At 39.4% G+C, this 22,882-nt stretch overlaps 1 protein-coding gene and 1 long non-coding RNA gene across 2 annotated transcripts; both read left to right on the plus strand.

Annotated features, from left to right (window-relative positions):
• The first annotated feature begins 10,844 nt into the window (after window positions 1-10,844).
• On the plus strand, window positions 10,845-15,891 carry LOC122073557. The gene is made up of 4 exons (XR_006138826.1): window positions 10,845-10,902; window positions 11,194-11,237; window positions 11,332-11,422; window positions 15,758-15,891. It is a non-coding gene; the product is annotated as an uncharacterized LOC122073557 (long non-coding RNA).
• An 11-nt stretch (window positions 15,892-15,902) lies between these two features.
• On the plus strand, window positions 15,903-16,789 carry LOC122073556. The gene is made up of 2 exons (XM_042638146.1): window positions 15,903-16,100; window positions 16,201-16,789. Exon 2 carries the CDS (start codon window positions 16,279-16,281, stop codon window positions 16,762-16,764), a length of 486 nt encoding a protein of 161 aa, XP_042494080.1. The 5' UTR covers window positions 15,903-16,100; window positions 16,201-16,278; the 3' UTR covers window positions 16,765-16,789.
• Window positions 16,790-22,882: the final 6,093 nt, after the last annotated feature.

A 22,882-nucleotide genomic window follows, 5' to 3' on the forward strand; every position in this document is an offset into this window, starting at 1 on the left:
GGTTGTTCGGGTAAAGAGCATTAACACTTTCATTGCCCCCAGAACTGTTGGGGCATTCTTCCATTACATGTCCAGGAGAGTGACACCAATTGCACATAAAGACATGATTTTAGACTTGGTGGATTGGGGCATGTGCTTTAAGGACAAGGGCTTCTATTCTCTTAATGAGGCTATCTAGATGGGCCTCCTTGGCTACTATCCCATCGACATAGTACCCTTTACCTCCTAGAGTTCTCTCACTTTCCTGAGTAGACTGTCCCATTATTTTTTCTTTTCAGCTAAGTCAACCAAAAAGTTTCAAGCTTTGTTTTCGTTTGCATAAGCTGTGAAGCCTGTATGACACATAGACTCTAACATCTGCTTGGTATGGTAGTCTATCCCTTCATAAATTATTTTGTAAAGATGCCATTTGTCAATAACATGATGTGAATGCTCTTGGAGAAGGTCTTAGAATCTTTCCATGAGTCTGGAAAATGACTCTTCAGGTTTTTATCGGAACTACATGATCTCGCTCTTAAGTTCGTTTGTTTTATGCAAGGGAAATTTTTTTCTCAAGAACGCTACCGTAAACTGGTCCCATGTGGTAATAGAATTAGTTGGTAGCCCATATAGCCATCTTTTTTATCCATTCTTGAACAAAAAAGTAATGCATCTAAGTTTAACAACATCATCACTGAGCTGTTGTATCTTAATAAGGACACAAACTTCCTCAAATTCTCTCAGGAACAAATAAGCATCTTCGGAGGATAGCCCATGGAAGTGGGGTAACATAGTGATGAATTGAATTTTAAGCTCATAGTTGTTCCCCGTGGCAGCTGGTAATCTAATGCAAGAAGGTTGAGCTGCCCTGGCTGGGTAGAATCTATCCTTTAAAGTAGGCTTAAGTTGTTCTGTCATTCTTAAAATAAGTACTCTTATTAAACGATTGGTAGAATCATGGGTTCACACATTCATGCAACAGAAAACTAACCACAACTAGAGTAAGACAAGCATAAAAGAATGGAAAGAAAAACATTTTTTTTATTTGATTTTTTATTTTTTCTGATTTTTTGGGAGCTTATTGACAGGGATCCGGGGTTACTTAAGTCAATTCCTGAGGTACTGCTACAGGGTGAAACTTGTCTTTATCATACTGTGAGGTTTGGCGACCTCCATCGATGCAATACTATTGCAAGTTGTTCTTCTTAAGAATTCAATAAAAGAAAAAGAAAAACAAAATAGAGCAAACAAAGTACTCCGATTTACCAAAAGAAAACGAAAAATAACATGAAACTATCTCACTGGAAAAGGCGCTAAAAACTTGTTAGGATTTAAAATGTAACTACAAGCATATGGATCAGTGTAGCTACGTGTCGAACATAGAGAAAGCAACCACTTTATTTTTAGGTTCTTTCAATAATGCGAAAGTGAACCAATTAATAGTTAGGATCTGATTCTAACTACCGCCCTAAACATATGTATCTAAAATAACGTCTTAACCATTCGTCATCTAAGAATTTAAATACGCAAGCCACCCAATTAAAATTAAATAAATAAATAACTGAAAATAACAACCCACACAATTAAAAAACAATGGATGAAAAAAATACTGAAATAAAAATAAAGTAAAAGAAAGGGGATAAAGTTAGAGAAAGGCTCACAAGTAAGTTTCTATACTTAGCCCGAGGGATGCATCATAATATGAGCTTTGCTACTTGACCAGAGAATCACTCTTACAAGGGTTACTCTATTTGGCTTTAGGAAAAGAGAGGCAATTAAAATAATAAACAATAAAATGATGATTCTATGACTAGGAGGGGCAAAACCATCACATACATTAGCCATGAACTTTGGGGGAAGGGGAAAGGGAAAGCAATAATGTAACGACTGATATTAAAATCCTAAATTAAGAAAGAAAGAGTAGTCAGAAGAGAGAATGAGAGGGGGAACAGAAGACTATTGAAGAAGCTTACCTACCTGAATCAATGCTTGAACTTGAAAGCTTGGGTGATTTGAGATATTGTCAAACCTAAAAATCAGATCTAGAATGAACCAAATCTGAAAGAAAAAAAAAAAAACTCAACTTGAAAAGGAGATGCTCCACGACTCGTGATCTTGTTACCTAGATCTAAGCCTAGAACTATAACTTAAAAATTACAACTCAATTGCATAAATCATAACCATAAAAGGCTGAATAAAAATAAAAGAGTGCTTGCATTAATTGAAATAAAAATCTATTACAAAAGTGATTAAAGGAAAAATAAAGAAGAACTAAAAACTAAAGAGAGTGAAAGAGGTAGAGAGAGAAGAGAACTAAGCATAAACTGGAAAATAAACTAAGGGGAATAATCCTTCTAGGAGGGGGGAGGAAGGGGCTTTTATAGGGCTTTGGTCTTGCCTCCTTCCTTCTACAAGTCTTCTTTAAAAAAAGAAAGAAAATAAAATAAAATTAAATCTTGATAAAACTCCTCATTCTCTAAGATATTGTGTGAGGAAAGAGAGAATTTGTTTCCAAAATTAACAAATTCTATTCCTTCCCTGCAATATTAACCAATATCTTGCAATCTTGACTAAATTAGAAAGGAATCTCTGCATAGCATCTTCAATATCTTGTGAGGTGGCAAGGAGAAAGAATAATCTTTAGGATTTTGTAGGAGAGGATGTGGTACCAATGAGTGGGTCCTACCTTTGGACAAGTTAGTTCAAGCTTGGACTGGTTCTTGATTCACTTTAAGCACTTTCTCTTGTAAACTTGGAAACTAAAAAAAAATAAAGAAAAATAGAAGTAGTACTATCCAAAGTGGGGCAAAATGTAAACTTATATCCCTAAGATTTCACACATTATTATACTCATCACTCTCCACCAATAAACAATCCACCCCTTTAGCTATCACCTTTAGGATACCGTCTCAAATTGCTAATGCTTCCCCCACCAATACATAAGCAAAATTAATAGGTTTCGAGACTACCACATGTGATATCCCACGGTAGTCTCGTAGAACAAAACTCACACCACTCAAACCGTTGTCAGGATGTAAGGAGGCGTCTGTATTGAGTTTGAAGTAGCCAACAGGAGGAGGTATCCATTTCTGTATAGGAGAATCGCGAGCACCATCATAAACATGAGGCGAGGGAGTACCATCTTGCTTTGTCACAATGTCTGAAGAGAGAAATTCAACAAAATCTTTTTGAGCAGTTTCACCACTTCCATAGGAGTCCACTCTTTGTTGTTGAAAATCAAATCATTGTGTGCTCGCCATAAATGCCAGCAAATGAAGGAACATTGTGCCCTGGTTTCACGAGATAATCTCCTACCATAAGAAGAGAAAGAAGACCACCCTTTAATCCATCTGTGGAGTAGAGCATCATCTGGAACAATATAGGATAAATTGTAGCCAAACCAGACAACTCTTGCAAAGCTACAAGTGAGTAAAATATGATCATTTGTCTCAATTACAGTGCCACACCTTGGACAAATAGGGTCAACTAGAATTTGTCTACGGTTAAGAGCAAACGAGGATGCAATACCGTTAGCACAAGCACGCGCCATAGAAAATTCTTCAGCTACGGTTAATATGTTAGTTTCGTTACTTTGTTCATTATATTAATGAAAATCGATTACCTAAAGAGAACAAAGAAATGAGTAAATGGCATAAAATAGTGAATTGTTCTCCTAAGTTTTTCAAGTGTCATTTTAAGTCCTTGGTTTTACATATATCATGTTCTATGCATAGGATTAAAGTTTCACACCCTCACCGATCTCCCAAATACACTGGTACTTATTGTATTCTTGGTAATGATACCTCATCGATCTTTCAGGCGGGTCCCGTTGTGGCCCCACACACTGTCGAGATCTGCTCTGATATTACTTGTAACGTCTCGACCCTATTTACCCTGGCACAATATTGTCCTCTTTGACACATAGACCTCAAGGCTTTAAAATGCGTTGTGCCATATTAAGGAAGCTAGAGGTTGTCAACTAGCTCAGTAATATTCCGTAGGCGATATGGGACTAAAGTTTACACCCTCACCGATCTCTCAAACACCCTGATATTTACCGTATTCTTAATGGAAATACCTCACCGATCTCCCAGGCGGATTTGATATTTATTGTATTTTTAAGTGTCACAATCTATACGTATTTATATATTGTATGTACATTTTTTAATATGTCCAATATCTGTTTTATTTATAGACATAAATGAAATTTTCTTGCATAAGTGTTGAATAAGAAATGTACCTAAAACATGTACTAAAATGCGGGTGAGCTTGCCAATCTTCAATGTATCAGTTGCACATTTGTCTTTAGTCTCCTCCCCTATCTCCCCAACAATACCTTAAATTTTTTATAAAAATCTATTATATTAACATTGTAATGTTATAATAGGCATGTTGTAACCTCTCCCTTATTTTTTAAACTAGAGAAAATTATTTGGCAAGGTTTTCCTTATGGGGCATATTTGTTTAATTGTTCAAGATGCAAAATAATGTTATATAAGCCGTACAATGGGGATATATGACCAAGACTATATGCCGCCAGCCAATATATGGGAGTCTTCCCATCTAATGGTTATTATTATTATTATTATTATTATCTAATGGTTGATTAGCTTGATACTTTGATGGGAACTTCCATGTGGCTCAACAAAAATAAGGGGTCGTTCAATTAAAAAATTTTCTTTAAATATTTTATCATACCATGATTTATTTGTTTATAAAAAAAAAATTATAAAAAAAAATTCTACGATTTATTTATAATAACATTTAGAGAAAGAATTGGGTACGTCACTAGTTTTCTATAACTAGCAGCTCAACCAATAATGGAACCGAGATGGGAGGTATATCGAGTCATTCCCAAAAAGGAGGAAAAGAGAGTAACACAGATTGAGCATCCTAACAACCTGTTGAGCCTTTTCCCTAATATTTATCTTAAAAAATAGCAACACAATAATCACGTTAATAAATTGTTATTTCTCAATATTTTCATTTTCAATCTGTAATATTCTTTATACAGAAAATACCCGTGCATCATATAATATCATTCTTAAGATTTCTAAGAAAATTGCTCTCTTTCATGTTTGACCGATTACTTAAATCCGTAGATCCCTTTAGACATTATGGGTCTGGTGCTAACATATTTGATCAAAATAAGGTGCCCCGCCATCTTTGGTGAGTGGTAAGGTCTTTAGCTGTTGCTAGGAAAGCTTATGATTTAATCCCGCCACGCCTCACGCATGGTTTTAGCTTTTGGTATTGGGTTTAGTATTATTTGAAATCGGATGGTTTTGCCCTTGTTTTTTATTTTATATTTTAACACTTGATCTATGTTATTACATTGACATGAGATCAATCAAGAATCAAGATAGATGAATGTTAATACTGACCTCGATCTGTTATATGGCCGATCTGAGACAGATACCTTAAAGGCTCAAATCATGGCCTTACTTGGGGTGTTGGGTCATATTTTCTTTTTCATTTTCCCCCACTTAACTAATTAACTTTTGGGCCTTAGCTTGATAGTTTGTTACATTGAGATTGTAATCATATCAAATTATACTTCTTCCGTGCATGTAGAGGTTGGTCTCCATCATCCCACATGGGAAACAAATGGTACCATGGATATCATTTAAAATTGTGGTTACAACTCCATTGTAATCGTGCATAGTAACATAGATAATAGGGTGATTTACATCAATTTCCCCTAGCATTTGTCTAAATTACATCACCCTTGAAAATAAAAAAATTACATTTAAACTCAAAAACTTGACACTATAACTTGACACCGTTAGCATCTTTGTAGGTTTGTCCTTAGGTTAATTGAATTTTTCGAAAAACTGATTTTTCCCTCTTCTATCTTCAACCCAAAAACTTCCACTTATTCGCAGGCCATCGGTTTTCTCTGCACAAAAACTCCCCTTTTCTATTGTTTTCCTGAGGTGACTAAAGACTCGAAAGGATCAAAACCATTTGCCGCTCTTTGATCTGAATTGGGAACATTTTGCCGAATGGGCTCATTGTTCAGCTTCTGATCGATACGAGAATCGGTCTGTGGTATCTGTGGCTTCAGCTTTGGATTCGATACAGGTGGGTTTGTCTTGCGTCTGTGATCTGGGTAGGGCGAGCAAGAATCGAGTTAGATGGACCAGAGGAAGAAGATCCCAAGACTCTCCCTTGGCCTTTGAATTTACCAGAAGACGATGATGAGAAGGGATTATTCACCTTCTTCATGAAACCCTTGACTTTATCCTTCACATCGTCCATGCCTAAGCTCGAAGGAGAGAGAGAGAGAGAGACAGAGAGAGAGAGAGAGAGTCAAAAGAAATGCAGGAAGCCGACTAAAAATCGAAACAGTTGATATTTTTCTGTTCTTGAACCGGCGTTGAACAACCAATGAAAATGGAGAAAGGTCAACTCTGGGAATGGAAGAAGTTATGTGATTGAATTACTAGGGTTTCTGCAAGTTTTTCAGTTCAAATGAGGTCTTGGAAATCAGAATTTTCCAATAGAAAATCAGTCCCAACACCATGAATTTTGTCTGAAATCTGAACTAATTATCAACGAATTTGATTGGCAGTTAGGTAGGATTTAAAAATGGTTACAAGAAATTCATTCCAGAAAGATAGAGGCGTTCCCTTGTTCGCACTTGCTAATTTAGAAGACGAAATCCGACTCGTAAACCAACGTAGTGTGGACAGACGATAAGCAATGATTATTCAACTGAGAAAATGAAGAAGAAGAAAACGAAGAAGAAATGAAGAAGAAGGAGGGTAATTTTGTCATTTTGTATTCTAAAACTAACACTTCCCTAACTGTGTCAATTTTGTTGATTTAAATATAATTTTTCGATTTTAAAGGGGATGATGTAATTTGGACAAACTCCAGGGGAGGTTGATGTAAATCACCTTAGATAATATATCAATATTTTTGTCTTTTTTTTTTTTTTATTCTATTGATATTATAAATTTGTGTCAGGAGTGGGTCCCATTAAAAGGTAGTGCGAAGACCAATGACATGTGAAAACATCAATATTTGCAAAATTTATGTATTTTATGTGAGGTAGTTTAGGGCAGTCATTTCTCCTTCCCATATGTCTTGACACAGGATCACGTTAATTTTTATGATTTTTTTTTCTCATTTAAAATTTAAAATTTAAAATTGAAGAAGTGATATACACACTTTCACATACATGCCCTCTCACATTCTTTCTCTCCCCACAGCCCCCTCTCTTCCACGGGAAAACTATTTGACTTCACAGCCTTTATAAGAATGATGTGAGAGGGAAATGCTTTTAGGTTTTTTACCAAACTATATAATGGAAAAAGAAAGGCATATGCTTCTTAGTTATTTCCGTATGTCTATTGACTTGGGCATACAAATTCCCAAATACACGTGGTGGGCGGCATGTTAAACTCTTCCCCCGATAAATTATTGACAAAACTTTCCTACAATCCAAGTGCCGGACTCCAGTCAATTAGAGACGGGCCGGGGACATTCACTATTAGTGCACGTTCCGTTGTATTTGGGCCAATTCCAAAATTTGACTTGGAACACTTCATGGGATCCTCGATAACTCCGGAGTCCCACAATCCCTATTTAAACCACTAACTTGCACCACCTTCAGTTTCGAAGGAACAACTCAGGAGGAGAAGAGGAGTGAGAGAAAGAAAGAGGGAGGATGGAGTGCGGTGCTGTGGAGGGACTGATACAATCAGTTTTCGAAGGATGCTTATCGATGATGGATATGGAGATTGAGAGAAGGCCATACCATCGCAACTGTAGCTGTGCTCTCCACAAAAAAAGAAGCAATAGAAATCATCAAGGCGGTGGTGGTTCTTTCTCCAAGGCTTGTTCTCTCTGTGGAAAAGTCTCTTTTCCCATTCAACGTTCTTGGAGTGACGGTAGCCTGTTGTCTCTCGCAGCAGCTACTTACTACTCTTCATCTCCATCATCATCTTCTTCTTCTTCACCTGCTCATCATGATTCCGCGGCGGCGTTGGGAGCTGGACCCGAGTTTGCAGATTAGAGGAGGACGATGATTACCATCATCACTTCCATAGTTTCTCTCTCTTTATCCTGTTTTCCTACCTTTTTTGCTTTTCTTGTTTAGGGCTTCTTGTAGGCTTTTCAAATCTCAACTGTAAAAAAAAAAAAAAAAAAAAAAGAAATCTCTAGTAGCCCACTTCAAATATCAGAAAACCCCCCTCCCACTTGAAACCAAAAATAATAATTTTCATATTTTTATTCAGTCATCTCTGTATTTATGCCCCGTAGTAAATTGTATTATTCAGTTATTGATTCTATGCTTCAAGATTTAAATCTTCTTTTCTTTCCTGTAAAGAATTAACTTCCAAGTAGATTTGTGAGAAACACATGGTTTTGGCTGATTCATTGCAGGGTTGGACAACCGCTTATACACCCGATAGATCTGACCTATACAATAATAGTATACCATGTTGGGGTACGATATCATGTATTCATTTGTTTACACACATTCATTCCGATACATATAGATCCTTTTCAGGGGTGGCTGGAGATGAACCAGCAAGACACAAAATAAGAGAGAAAGTGAAACCCCAGTTTTGTGTCTTGCTGGTGCCTTTCTAACCGTGGTATGGTTGTAAAGGATTTAAATCTGATTCTGAAGGTTCATTCAAAGGACGAATAGTTATAAACCTTTTCTCCATTGATAGTGAAATAGATCCCAACTCACCATAAATGCAGACCATCTAATCAAATCACAATCATGTGGATCCCTATATGTGTTATGTGTTAAGATTAGATCAAACTGATTTCAATATTGTCTTCCAAATCGGATCCTAAGAAATAAGACAGCAAACCATACATGCACAACAAAACCATCAAGCAAGCAAGTATGCAGAATTTTTTTTTTTGGGTAAACAGCAAGAAAATAGATTTCCTGCATTAATAATTAAGCTCAAGTCTACGATGTTCAAGTTAAGAACGGTACAAGTGGATTCAAATCCTCTCTAATTATTAGGACACCCAACGTGGCATCCGACAGTTTAGGAAGACCTGAGCATAATTAAGCCGATAAGGTCGATTTTCCTTTTTTGATAAAGTCCCTCGTTTAAAATAGTCAAAACAGACAAACAGGCTAAAGTAGTCAAAACAAACAAAATAGTAGTTTTGGTGCTTGGAAACTAGAGCATGGTTGAAACCTAACATAATCCAAAACCACAAGGTCGAGATCCTAACACGGTTGATGGGCCAAATTCCAAAACGCCGGTTGTGTACAAAAACCTTGACCCTTAAATTAATTATTAAATATAAATTAAAAATTGCAAACTTTGGGCTATAATGTGGTTTGAGCAATCTAATTAACATTGGACCAGCTGGCCGGCTGTCATTTGACTTAGACAATATATGGTTTGGAAGAAAAGAACATCAACTTCAAACTTCCAATGCTCCAACAACTTAATTTGGGTGGTTAAAACCACTGAATTTGGTTAAATTTAATAGTTCGGTACATAACACTCAAAACCATGATAAATTTAATTTCAAGGATAGATATATAGACAAGGGTGAAAGAATCCTGCCCATTAGTTTGACTCTACACCAAGATACATGGAGCAGGTTGCTGGGGGCAGGGGTGTCTTTCATAGCCTGCCCCTTGTGTCTAGGCGTGAAGAACATACATGGGCATGGTTCTTCATCCATAAAATAATTACGAGAAAGATCCCTGGCATCTGGGGTTGTCTACGCCCAGGCATAGGCGAGTACAAAAAAATCATGTTGTTCCCTATCCTGTGCGTTAAAGATATCCCACACACCTCTCTATTGACCCTGCGTATTGGTGTTGCTTACACCAGAATGACAAAATTCATTCTCCCCAAAAATGATTTACACATGGTGCAAATGCAAGTTTGGGTCAAGTTACATTGGAATCTCCCGATAATTTATTTATCTTAGCATGTGATGGAGCGTAGGATTATCTCAGCTACGGAATGTATACTATTTGATAGTAACAAAGTCTCCAAGTAGCAAAAAGGTAGCTACATCCTTTCAAGTGGGCCATGTTAGCCAAATATAGTGATATGTATTATGAGTTATAATATTCCTACCTGTAGTGCAAGGCATATTCCATTTGGGTATCTGAATTCACGTTCGCCAATGTAATTATAGATATCTGAATACGATTAAATTTTAAGATCATATTCTTAAATATTAATAAAATATCAAAATATAATTAATACAAAGTTACTTCTATATATGTTTTGGAAAATATTAATAGAACATAAATTTTAAGAACAAATTATTACTAAATAGTTATCTATGAGTTCCACATTTTTGTAAATTGCAGATTCTCTGCAATGAACCGTTGGAGTTGCTGAAATTCTTTGACATGCGTTGGCAGGGGTTTTCTTCCATTCAGGAGTTTTTCTCTTGGTGGAAATGGAAGGCTACTTCATCTTCTAGAAAACAAATCCAGTCTGCTATGATGTTATATGTATTATACCAGTTTTGGGTTGAGAGGAATCATCGGCGTTATGAAAACATTTGCAAATTAGCGCCAATGATGGTGAAGATTGTGCTTAATAACATACAAGACCTATCATGCGTCAATCCTGTGATGATAAATCTTTAAGGGGGCGTTTGGTTCGATTTATCCATCGGACCAGATCCCAGGGAATCAGTTTCCCATTAAATTTAAACCGTTTGGTTCATTTTTGTGAAAAATCGATTCGGAGTCGTGGTGGCCAGTAGAATCAGGGATTTCAACTAAAATCCATGATTCATCCGAATCAACCTCAATAGGTTAATCCGGAATCGAGTCACGATTTATTGGGTTCGTATAAAAGACATGGATTCAACTGGAGTTCATTTCCACGGTTTCCTGCGATTCTCAGACTGTGAAGTCCGACCGAGGTTCTCCCTGAAACAAAGCGACGGGTGAAGCAACAGGTAAATCGTGATAATGGTCTTCTTCTTCTTCTTCTTCTTCTTCTTCTTCTTCTTCTTCTTCTTCCTCTGCTTCCTCTGCTTTCTCGTCTTCGTCTTCTTCCGCTCATCTTCTTCTTCTTCCTCGTCTTCTTCTTCTTCTTCTTCCTCTTCCTCTTCCTCTTCGTCTTCGTCTTCGTCTTCGTTTTCTTCTTCTTCTTCTTCTTCTTCTTATTTTTCTTCTTTCTTCCTTCCCTTTTTCTTCTTCTTTTATTGTGTTTAGGGTTTCTCATATTTACCCTCTGTCCATGACAGATGCTCGCATCTGAGAAGAACACCTAAAATCGAGTTGATTGAAGGTGAGATTTCCCCTCTTCTATGTATTCTTCTTTGTATTCTTGGGCTACATTTGTGTTTTATTAAGATTATTGAAGTTCGGTTTCTATTTTTCAGGTTGTAAACTTCATATCTAGGGTTTACCCTATTTCCAAATCAGACGATCGACTCCAAGGTTTGAAGAACTAGAATCGAAGCTTGATTTAAGGTTAGATTTCGATTCTTATGTGATTTTTTTGTTCTTCGTATGCGTGTTCTTAATATTATGGAAATTCGGTTTCCATTTTTTGTTCTTCTTCTTCTTCTTCTTCTTCTTCTATGGTGAAACAGCCAATGATGATTCATCAGTTTCTTCGTCCATGCTTGTTCTTGATCCTGATCTCTTTGTATGTTTTCTGCTCTTCATTTCTGTCTCTTGAGAAGCCTCTTTGAAGGATCAGATATTCTTTAATGGATGATAAGTTAAAGTCTAGCATGCTTGAATTAAGTGTTTAAATGCTTAATGTTTGTGTAAATAAGGATGCGATGGTGCCGATGGTTGGTTAAATTGTCATGCTGGTTCCTGTAATTATCATTGCTACTTCAGTATGACATAAACCTTAATGTTTTATTACCATGTCTTTGAATCATCATCAGCTACTGTTTCAGATCTCCCAATCTTTAGATACTTGCCTTCTTCATATCCTCTTATTTGGTTGGCAGAACATTTATAATAAGATGGATGCCCAGTGGGGTATTCTGAATACTCCCCGAAAAATCCTTCATTCTTTTGAATTGTTTTTTGAACTTGTTATTATCATATTCCTATTGGAGGAGTTGTCAGAATGTAATCTATTGAAGCCTTCCAAACTTATGAATGCTATCTTATCCTCTTCAGTCTGTTTATTCTGGCACTACAACCTTGAGAGAGCCTCAAATGCTATCCCTTAAGCTGGTGTGTGGATAACTTTGCACATACTAAAAGACCAGATATCTTCTGCTGACTCCTCAATGGAATTGCATAAGTTTTCCCCTAATTTCAGCGTACTCTGTTTGCTTCAGTGCTCAAATTTATCGTACAGTAATATGTCATTATTTCAAGAGTTTGCAATCATGAACCCAAGCTTTGAGAAGGTACCATATGGGCGAATGCTTTTGTTGTTCTTACAGAAAGTTGCAGAGTATCTTTTATCATTTATTTGTTATGAAAAGGAGAGATTATGCTCCTCAAGCCATGAGCTTTAGGACTTATTTTGGAGCTATGCTTTTAAAGAGTGGGTGATAAACTCTGGTTTCAGCCCTTTCCCTCAGGAATTCCTGCTGATAGGATGGTATTTGTGGCATTTTTTGCACTGATTTTCTCTCATGGGGCCACTTCATGCTTTAACTATTATTAACTTGCGTAAGAAGCTAAAGTTTCAAGAAGTAAGTCTCTTCATGTTTCATGTAGTTCTTTTTTACTAGAACAAGGGGTATTATCTCTTCATGTTTCATGTAGTTCCTGGACAGTTGGATAATAGTGCCTCCACTGATTCATACTGAAACAAAAACAGAGTGAAGGGAAAATAATCAGAATTTTCTTTTCTTTGAATCTTCCAAGTTAGATTACTATGTCTGACAATAATAGATAAATCCTGAAGGTAGAAGTGTTAATGTTCATCTTACCTGACATCCACAGAAGAGGCAATACCGATGTTCATCCCTGAGCTTCATCAGTATCTCTTGCAAATCCTGCATCCAAAGATGTCTTAGTGCAACCTGAACAAAACCCACCAAGTAGAAAGCTTGGCATTTGAACTGGATGACCACTGGCTATCTAACCCATCTCTAGGATCAAAGCAATTGAATTTATCTATCCTGTTCTTTCTGCCAAACAAAGGACATTGCTGCTTATTGCAATTACATCTTAATTTGGTTGCAGGAGCTGCTTTTGGCTTGATTTTCAGAACCCATCACCAAAATGGTGAGGCCACCGACTCACCTCAATCAAAAAACCACCTTGATTGATGCACACGACACTTATAAGCAGAAACACAGATTAAAAGAAAGAATCCAATCCAAACCTCTTATGTTATCTCTACTTCTTCATCTTCCTCTTCCTCTTCAGCTCCATCACCTTTTTCGTCGTCCTTGATGAAGAGGATGATGTTTAAAATTATTTAAGATATCAGAACTGGTTTGAAAAAACAAACTTAGAAATGAGTTCAGTCAATTCAGCAGATTGACAATGAAAAATATTTCATAAAAAATAATAAAAGAAAAACAGAAACAGTAATTTAATAACTAAAACCTATTTGGTTTAATTATTGACATAATCATAGGGAAAATGAGGAAAGCACAGCATCCAATTCCAACCCGGACCCTTACTTTATTTGTGTATTTCTGTCAATATGATTTTATTTGTCTGCTCCTATTACTATGATTCTATTTGTTTATTTCTAGTAATATGAATCCCATGAATTTTGGTTGCATGTTCTGTTTTTTGGGTCATGTAGACAGATGAATATCTGACATGGTATGTTATGGAAGCAGAAAAAAAGGTTGAATCTCACAACCTTCCCGTGGGTACTCAGTAACAATTTGTTTTTTCTTTGCCATTGCTACTTTTTACTCCATTACATGAGCTCTTGATGTCTGTTACGATTTAGGAAGAGTCCCCTATCTTCTGTCATGTGTGAATCTTTTAATTTTTTGTTCTACATCAAACATGAATTGCATTTGAAAACTTGATTTCCAAATTTGTATAGTGATTCCAAGATAGGTGAGTAGAAGACAATATGAGTACCATTTCCAAATTTGTATAGCACCAATTTATTATTTTTTCAATTTGAATGTAGATTTACTTTTACAATGGAGTTTGATGAAGGCTACAGGAGGCGAAGGAAAATCATTATCTTTGCAGCGACTGCTGTTGTTATAGCAGTCGATCAGTATATAAAAAAATATCTGAAGAAAGAGCCATACCATTGTGAACCCCTGCGTGGTATTACTGAAACAGAGAGAATTATCGGTCACACTGATAAAACATGTCGAGAACAAATAAGGTTAAGCAAGAGGGCTTTTTTTAGTTTAAGTCATTTGATTAGGGAGAAGGGTATACTGAGGGATAGCAGATCTGTGCAAGTGAATGAACAACTAGTTATGTTTCTACATACAGTAGGACACAATGTTAAAAATCGCGTCATTGCACACAAGTTTGGACATTCTGGTGAGACTGTCAGTAGGTACTTTAACATTGTATTGGGAGCAATCATTAAATTGTACCCGATACTATTGAAACCTCCAAGTGTCGCAGTGCATCATCGGATAACAAATAATGAAGGAAGATTTTACCCTTATTTCAAGGACTGCATCGGAGCCATAGATGGGTCCCATATCCCTGCGTGGGTGCATTTAAGCGACCATCCGAGGTTCCGTGATAGGAAGGGTGATATTTCCCAAAATATCCTTGCTGCCTGTGACTTTGACATGAAATATACTTACATTCTTTCTGGTTGGGAAGGATCAGCATCAGATGCTCGAATCTTAGACAATGCATTACATAGAGACGGCGACGGAAAATTGGTGCTGCCACGAGGTAAATATTATCTCGTTGATGCTGGGTATGCTAACCAACAGGGGTTCTTACGTCCATATCGAAACGTTCGATATCATCTGAGGGAGTGGAGAAATATTGATCAGTCACCAACTGATAAAAAGGAATTGTTTAACCTGAGACATTCACAATTAAGAAATGTGATTGAACGTTCATTTGGCCTCCTGAAGTCAAGATTCAAGATCCTGAAAAACCAGCCAGAATATCCTTTCAAAACACAAGCGAGAATTGTGTTGGCATGTGTGTTGTTGCATAACCACATTCTTACACAGAATAATGTTGAAGAAGAAGAACGATGGCTTGATGAAGAGGATGAAGAGGTTGAAGAAGCTAGTACTAGTACCCAATCCACTTCTCACCAAGTAAACGATGATGTTGAAGATGATAGTTCTGATGACGAGGATCATGCGCTGGAGAATGGTGATTGGGATCTATTTCGAGAACAAATTGCTGACCATATGTGGGCTGATTGGGTTGCAGCCGATTTATCCAACTCAGATTGAGTATTGAAGAACTAGAATATTTGTTATTGATAATATTGCAATTTGGAATGTAAATTTTGATGTGGACAAATTAAAATTTTTTTTTATTTTGCATGGTTTGGGATGACTGTATAAACATACTTGGAAGCAGATTTTATTGTAGTATGTGGACTATTATCTAAATTGCAATATTAGGTATATGGATTCCAATATTTAGTAATTGTTATTATTGCTTGATTTAAATTTTTTTTGTTGTGGGATGCATGTATGTGGACTATTATATAAATTGCAGTACAAGGTTTATGGATCTCTCAATTAGTAATTGGGCTTCTTGCTTGGTGTCAAATTTGTGCTGTGGGATGCATGTATGTGGACTATTATCTTTATTAAGAAACTATTAGGTTTATGAATTTCCCAAGTAGTAAGTGTTAATGATTGCTTGGTATTAATGAAATATACTCACATTGTATATGGTGTATTTTGTTAGTTTTGATGTGATGGAACCAACAGGAGATTCTAATAGTAGGTCACGGGACATTGCTTCATGGCCTAGCGCCGTTTCTCATTACATGTTGGAGTGTGTATTGAAGCAGTACAAGAGTGGTAAGGGTGGAGATAATGGACTGAAAAATGAGCAGTTCATTGCAATTGCCAACCAACTGAAGGAGAATTTTTTTACTAGTTACGACTGTGAACAAGTGAGAAACCACTTCCGGATTTGGAAGCAAAGGCTTAGAGCATTGAGTGACCTACAGAAGCAAAGTGGATTGGGTTGGAATGCATCTGAATTGAGATTTGATGCTCCTCAACACTTCTGGAATGATTATAGGGTATAATGGGATTCTTTAAATTGTTCTTTCTATATAATTGTGCGTTTTTTGTTTCTTACTTACAACATAAGCACATTGACATTGTCCTTTATATTGCTAGAAAAAAGAACAAAAGTATTGGAAGGAACATAGTGTGCTCCCAATTCACCTTGAAGTTGGAGCTTTGCTAAGGAAAGAGATGGCAACTGGGAATGATTCAACAGTCCCCTCTGAAGCTGCCACTGAAGTTATGATGGACATGACAGGTACTCATGTTGAGGGAATAGGGAACAATGATGGTGTTGACTATGAACATATTGAAGAAGAAGAAAGTGTTCCTTCCACTCCCATTGGTAGTACCAGTCGTTCGCGAGGAAGACCTCGTGGGTCCGTCAATAGTGGCAGAGAAAAGAGGAAGAAGGGTGTAGCTGAAAAGGTGGTAAGTCCATTGAAACAGATTGCTAACTCAATCGAGAAGATGGTAATGAGTGAATCTCAGACTGAATTTGGGAGAACCATTATAGATGCTGTTGATGCCATTCCAGACCTCAATTTTCAACAAAAGTTTAAGGCCAAGGAATATTTCATGGCCAAACGGAATTCTGCCATTATCTTCTTGGGAACAAAAGTAGAAGATAGGCGAAATCTGCTTGAGATGTACTTGCCAGAGATTGAGAAGAATTGAGGTGATAAAAGTAAGTGTTTGGATGGATATCCGACAATGGTTTTATTGAGCAAGAAAATGTATCTGTTTGGTTTAAGTAACTTTTTGGTTTATGTTAAGTCTGTGACAATGGATTAAATGTAGTATTAAGACAGGTTAAGACAATGGGTACTTCATATGTTTCTATCTGAATGATTTCAAGGTTTAAATATGGACAACATCATTCTTATTTGTTCATTTATATTTTGGTTTATTTGGTATGGTATATATAGGGAGCGCATAAGAAGCCAATTTATTTGGTTTATGTGCCATTGAAGTCTCCTATTTTTTGTCCATCACACTCAGATGGAGGGTGTACTTAATAGTATTTTCTATGCATATAGACTATTGAAAATGTTTGTGTTAACTTACAGATGACATCGAATATATCCGCTTGTGATATTGCAAAGTGTGATTACTGTGGGAAAGGTTGCTCAGTTTTCACTTCTAAGTCAGGGTCACATGTTGGAAGGAAATTTTTTAAATGTTCAATGAATTGTCACTTCTTCATGTGGGTTGACCATCTTAAGATGTGTGACTGTGGGAACGGTCAATGTAAGGTCAGAACTGCGAAAACAAGTGCGAATTATGGTCGATATTTTTGGTGCTGTCCACAATCAACTGGGGTATGAATTTTTTAAATTTTTTGTTTAATTTAATTTTGTAAACTTTTTTCAGATGTTTAAGATTTGAATGTTTATTTTCTTGTATTCTTATAAAATGATTATATTTGCTTTATAGGTTGAAAACAAAGGTTGTGGAATGTTTGAATGGATATCAAGTTCAAACCCAAGTTGTGATACTTACCAGACTCCACCTAGGTCCATATGCTCAGAAACATCAACTTCATCATCTCCTTCCCCTTCATCAGACTATATCAAAGGATACTTGAACGGTGCAATAAAAGAATCTGAGGGTCATATGAGGATGTTGAGAGATGTTCTTGACGTAGTCAAGAAGCTTGATTTAAACAAAAATGTATGATGAACTTTTTTGGAACTTTTTAGAAAGAAAAGTCTGAAGCCATTGTAATGATATTGAGTTCATTATCTATTTTTTTTTTTTCATAGAAAGACTTAATTAGCATTTACTAGTACCTGGATGGACTCAGTACTATATTCGAGTATTTACGTGCTTCTTCTCTCATTTGGTCCTAAGGACCTATATTACTGGCTTCTTGCTTGGAGACTGTTGTTTATAAACACTTTGAAGCATATATATCTCCATAAACCAAATCATCCGCTGGTTTGGGCAATTTTCAGATCTGAATTATATGGTACACGATACCTATTTCGATTACATGAACTACAATACAATCATGTCTTGTAATGTTCTTCTTTTTGGCCTCTTCAATTTACAAAAAAAAAATACAAATAAAAATGAAAAAATAAAAAAAATAAATTACTGCACTACAGTATTAGACTTAAAGGTTTAGGGTTACACTTTTTTTTTTTTAACATATTACCATAAAAAAGAAAAGGAAAAAAAATTAAAAATAAAGTACATGTGTGGACCAAATTGTATTTTTAGGTTTTGTTTGTGACAATTTTTTTTTTTCAACAGAACATGGGTTCAAAGACTCAAAGGTAACCAAACAGTTTTACACTCAGAATCAATGCCCAGAATCAGGGTAACCAAACAGTTTTCACTTAGAATCAAGTGACAGAATCAGGGTAACCAAACAGTTTTCCACTTAGAATCTGGCTAGTAGAATCAGGTAACCAAACAGTTTTTTTAACGAGTTGAAATGATTCCAAAGAAACTCATTCATTTGAGTTAGATCCAGAATCCATATTCCATGGGATCTAATCCGATGGATAATTCGAACCAAACGCCCCCTAAAGGAGCTCCAGATGTCTGCTTCTCTATCTGGAGATATCATCCAAACGCCCCAAGGAGATCATAGAGCTTCGCTGGATTCTCCCTCCTATAGGATGCTTCAAAATTAATATTGATAGGTGTTCTTTCGGTAAACCTAGTTATGCAAGAGCTAGAGGGGTTGTCCACTGTCGCTGCTTGCACAAGCACAGAAGGCAGAGGCCCAGAGCTTTGTCCGGGGTTAGTCCTCCGACGCTCAAGTTAGAGATCGGCCGCACAGTTTTTTTACAGGAGCAATGGTGTGGGTTTTGATGCTTACCTTATTCCTCCTCTCCGGGCCCTCTCTTATAGCCCTTAGGGTTTAGGGTTTCTCTTTTCCTTGGAAGAGTCCTCCTCGGGTCCGCCTCCTTTCCTTTTCGAGTTCTACTCGGATACGTCCTATCCCCTTCGTGAGGAATATTCTCTTTACGCGGTTGACGGAGTAGGAGTCCTTGCGGCCTCTATCAGGTGGGCGACACGTGTCCAGGTGGGCGACATGTGTCCTTGACCTATGGGGCAATCAATTTGGCCATATTAGGAGCCCCCTTACTCTCACTAGGAGGCTTTTCCTGTGGGAGTAACCAAGTTTTTCATTATCATTTTTTTGTTTGTTTTTTTTCTTTCCGTTCATGCGTCCCTTCGGCCTTGTTCCTTCGGCTTTGACCTTAGTCTTTCTTGAGACCAAGACCTTCGGTCAGGTCAGCTCGGCCTGAGCTCCCAACCGAGGTAGGGGCCTTCGGTCAGGTCCACTTGGCCTTAGCCTGAGCTCCCAACCGAGGTTGTGACCTTCGGTCAGATCAGCTCGGCCTTGGCCAGAGCTCCCAACTGAGTTTAAGACCTTCGATCAGATCAGCTCGGCCTCGGCCTGAGCTCCCAACTGAGGTATGGACCTTCGGTCAGGTCCGCTCAGCCTTGGCCTGAGCTCCCAACCGAGGTTGTGACCTTCGGTCAGGTCCACTCGGCCTTGGCCTGAGCTCCCAACCGAGGTTGTGACCTTCGGTCAGGTCCCCTCGGCCTTGGTCTGAGCTCCCAACCGAGGTAGGGACCTTCGGTCAGGTCCACTCGGCTTTGGCCTGAACTCCCAACCGATGTAGGGACCTTCGGTCAGGTCCGCTTGGCCTTGACCTGAGCCTCCAACCGAGGTGAGGACCTTCGGTCAGGTCCGCTCGGCCTTGGCCTGAGCTCCCAACCGAGGTATGGACCTTCGATCAGGTCCGCTCGGCCTTAGCCTGAGCTCCCAACAGAGGTTGTGAACTTAGGTCAGGTCCACTCGGCCTTGGCGTGAGCTCCCAACCGAGGTTGTGACCTTTAGTCAGGTTCGCTCGGCTTGGGCCTGAGCTCCCAACCGAGGTTAAGACCTTCCGTCAGGTCAGCTCGGCCTCGGCCTGAGCTCCCAAGGTAGGGACCTTCGGTCAGGTCCACTTGGCCTTGACCTGAGCTCCCAACCGAGGTTATGACCTTTGGTCAGGTTCGCTCGGCTTTGGTCTGAGCCCCCAACCGAGGTTAAGACCTTCGGTTAGGTCCACTCGGCCTTGGCCAGAGCTCCCAATCGAGGTTAAGACCTTCGATCAGATCAGCTCGACCTCGGCCTGAGCTCCCAACCGAGGTATGGACCTTCGGTCAGGTCCGCTCGGCCTTGGCCTGAGCTCCCAACCGAGGTTGTGACCTTCAGTCAGGTCCGCTCGGCCTTGGCCTGAGCTCTCAACCGAGGTTGTGACCTTCGATCAGGTCCATTCGGCCTTGGCCTGAGCTCCCAACCGAGGTAGGGACCTTCGGTCAGGTCCGCTCGGCTTTAGCCTGAGCCTCCAGCAGAGGTGAGGACCTTCAGCCAGGTCTGCTCGGCCTTGGCCTGTGCTCTCAATCGAGGTATGGACCTTCTGTCAGGTCTGCTCAGCCTTGGCCTGATCTTCCAACCGAGGTTGTGACCTTCAATCAGGTCTGCTCGGCTTTGGCCTGAGCCCCCAACCGAGGTTAAGACCTTCGGTCAGGTCAGCTCGGCCTCGGCCTGAGCTCCCAATCGAGGTAGGGACCTTCAGTGAGGTCCACTCGGCCTTGACCTGAGCTCCCAACCGAGGTTGTGACCTTCGGTCAGGTCCACTCAGCTTTGGCCTGAGCCCCCAACCGGGGTGAGGACCTTCGGTTAGGTCGACTTGGCCTTGGCCTGAGCTCCCAACCGAGGTATGGACATTCGGTTAGGTCCGCTTGGCCTTGGCCTGAGCTCCCAACCAAGGCTGTGACCTTCGGTCAGGTCTGCTAGGCCTTAGCTTGAGCTCCCAACCGAGGTTGTGACCTTTGGTCTGGTTTGCTCAGCTTTGGCATGAGCTCCCAATCGAGGTCAAGACCTTCGGTCAGGTCAGCTCAGCCTCGACCTGAGCTCCCAACCGAGGTGAGGACCTTCAGTCAGGTCCGCTCGGCTTTGGGATGAGCCCTCAATCGAGGTGAGGACCTTCGGTTAGGTTCGCTCAACCTTGGCCTGAGCTCCCAACCGAGGTATGGACCTTCGTTCTGGTCCGCTCGGCTTTGGCTTGAGCTCCCAATCGAGGTTAAGACCTTCGGTCAGTTCAGCTCGGCCTCGGTCTGAGCTCCTAACCGAGGTAGGGACCTTCGGTGAGGTCCGCTCGTCCTTGGCTGAGCTCCCAACGGAGGTGAAGACCTTCGGTCAAGTCCACTTTGGCGCAGATCTCGAGGGGTGGTAATTGGTGACGTGACGATGCCATTAATGCTCGGATAGTTGTACCATTTTTCTTCTATTTATAAAGTGTGGGGGTCCATTTGTGGGCCACTTTCGTTTTTCCCTCGGAGAGCCTTCCTTCGGTCTAGGTGTCCCTTTTCCTTTAGCGCTTCGTCTTCACCAAAAGTAAGTACCATGTCACACCCCGTTCACACAGAACCAGACCGGTGACCGGGTTAACTCCGGTTAACCCAAACCTGCCAGGATCATCTGATACAGTACCCAACCACAACATACACATGTCTAAGATAAACGTTCAAAAGTTCAGCGGAAGACTTAATTTACCTGTAAATACCTCTAATATACTTGATACCCAAATTGTAGTATGTAGATAAATACATGTGGGCCCGCAGACATGATATTTATACAAAAAGAATAACAATTCACATATCAAGTACATAAAAAGGGGTCATCAAAAGAATAAAAAAGTAAAACCCTATACGGCGTCAATACTGCGGTCCCGCAGCACAGCCCCCGCACGTGCAATCCGTACCGTGCTCACACTCCTCGGGGACCCACCAATCCTCATCGAAAAACTCAACTGTGGGGCCCGACCCTTGATCTTCAGGCGGGATGAGCTCACTAGCTCAGTAAGTGAAAAGAAGGACCACATAACAATCCACACAACAATCACATCCATATGCACTATATGCTATGCAATTCATTTTAAATCTCATCCACCTAAACAACATTACTAAGTCTTTGGTTTGGTGCTAATACAACCACAGTGCGCGTATGCTCCGGGTACGAGCCACGAACTCCATCCCGTGATACGCCCATAGGGCTGTCGGAGAAGGCCCACTGTGAGTACTTGGAAAAGTAAAGCATGTCGACTACCGGCTCTCAACATAAAAGTAAATGACAGAAAGTAAAGGTGCTAACTCCAGCAATTTAAAAGCATTACGATTGGCCCTCTTGAATATACCACTGAGGTTGGTGACTGTCCTAATGACTAGCAGGGCGTATGTCTAACCGCCACAGTGACCCGACACCCGCGACCACTGCTTCCCCCTAAGTGATAACCCAACACCTCAACCCCTGTTGGGAAGGATCGTAACACAGGAAGATAATAATCCTAAACCGCATGCTCCTATATGACATAGTACGATTGTATAGTGCCATCGCATCCCATTCCACTGGCCACCAATGCACTCGTTTCCAAGCCGACTACGGCATCTAGTCTAATAATGCATCATGCACAATGATTCCATCATTCATCACATAAGCACATCGATCAAATAGCATTGAGAAAGTAAACACAACACACATGTCATAATCATGTGAGGATGACTAAGCTACACATAGTTTGCATGATGACATGGCTAGTCTAGATACAATTGAATGATGCCAAACAAGCTTTAAAGTAGAAGCAAACGTCCTCTTCCCACTTACTTGTCGTATACAAAGACTCACGCCCGGTACGGGTGAGATCTAGCGCCAGAAACGTAAATTTTGGGGAACCTATCATAAGTGAATGGTGTTAGCATTTCACCACTTTGGGGTCAAAAGTGA

Source organism: Macadamia integrifolia, chromosome 3, assembly GCF_013358625.1.
Source record: "Macadamia integrifolia cultivar HAES 741 chromosome 3, SCU_Mint_v3, whole genome shotgun sequence".
In the NCBI taxonomy this organism is placed as follows: Eukaryota; Viridiplantae; Streptophyta; class Magnoliopsida; order Proteales; family Proteaceae; genus Macadamia; species Macadamia integrifolia.

What these genes read in the sequence shown, in the direction of transcription:
- LOC122073556 (XM_042638146.1), top strand. Translation starts at nt 16,279, where the DNA reads ATGGCAACTGGGAATGATTCAACAGTCCCCTCTGAAGCTGCCACTGAA.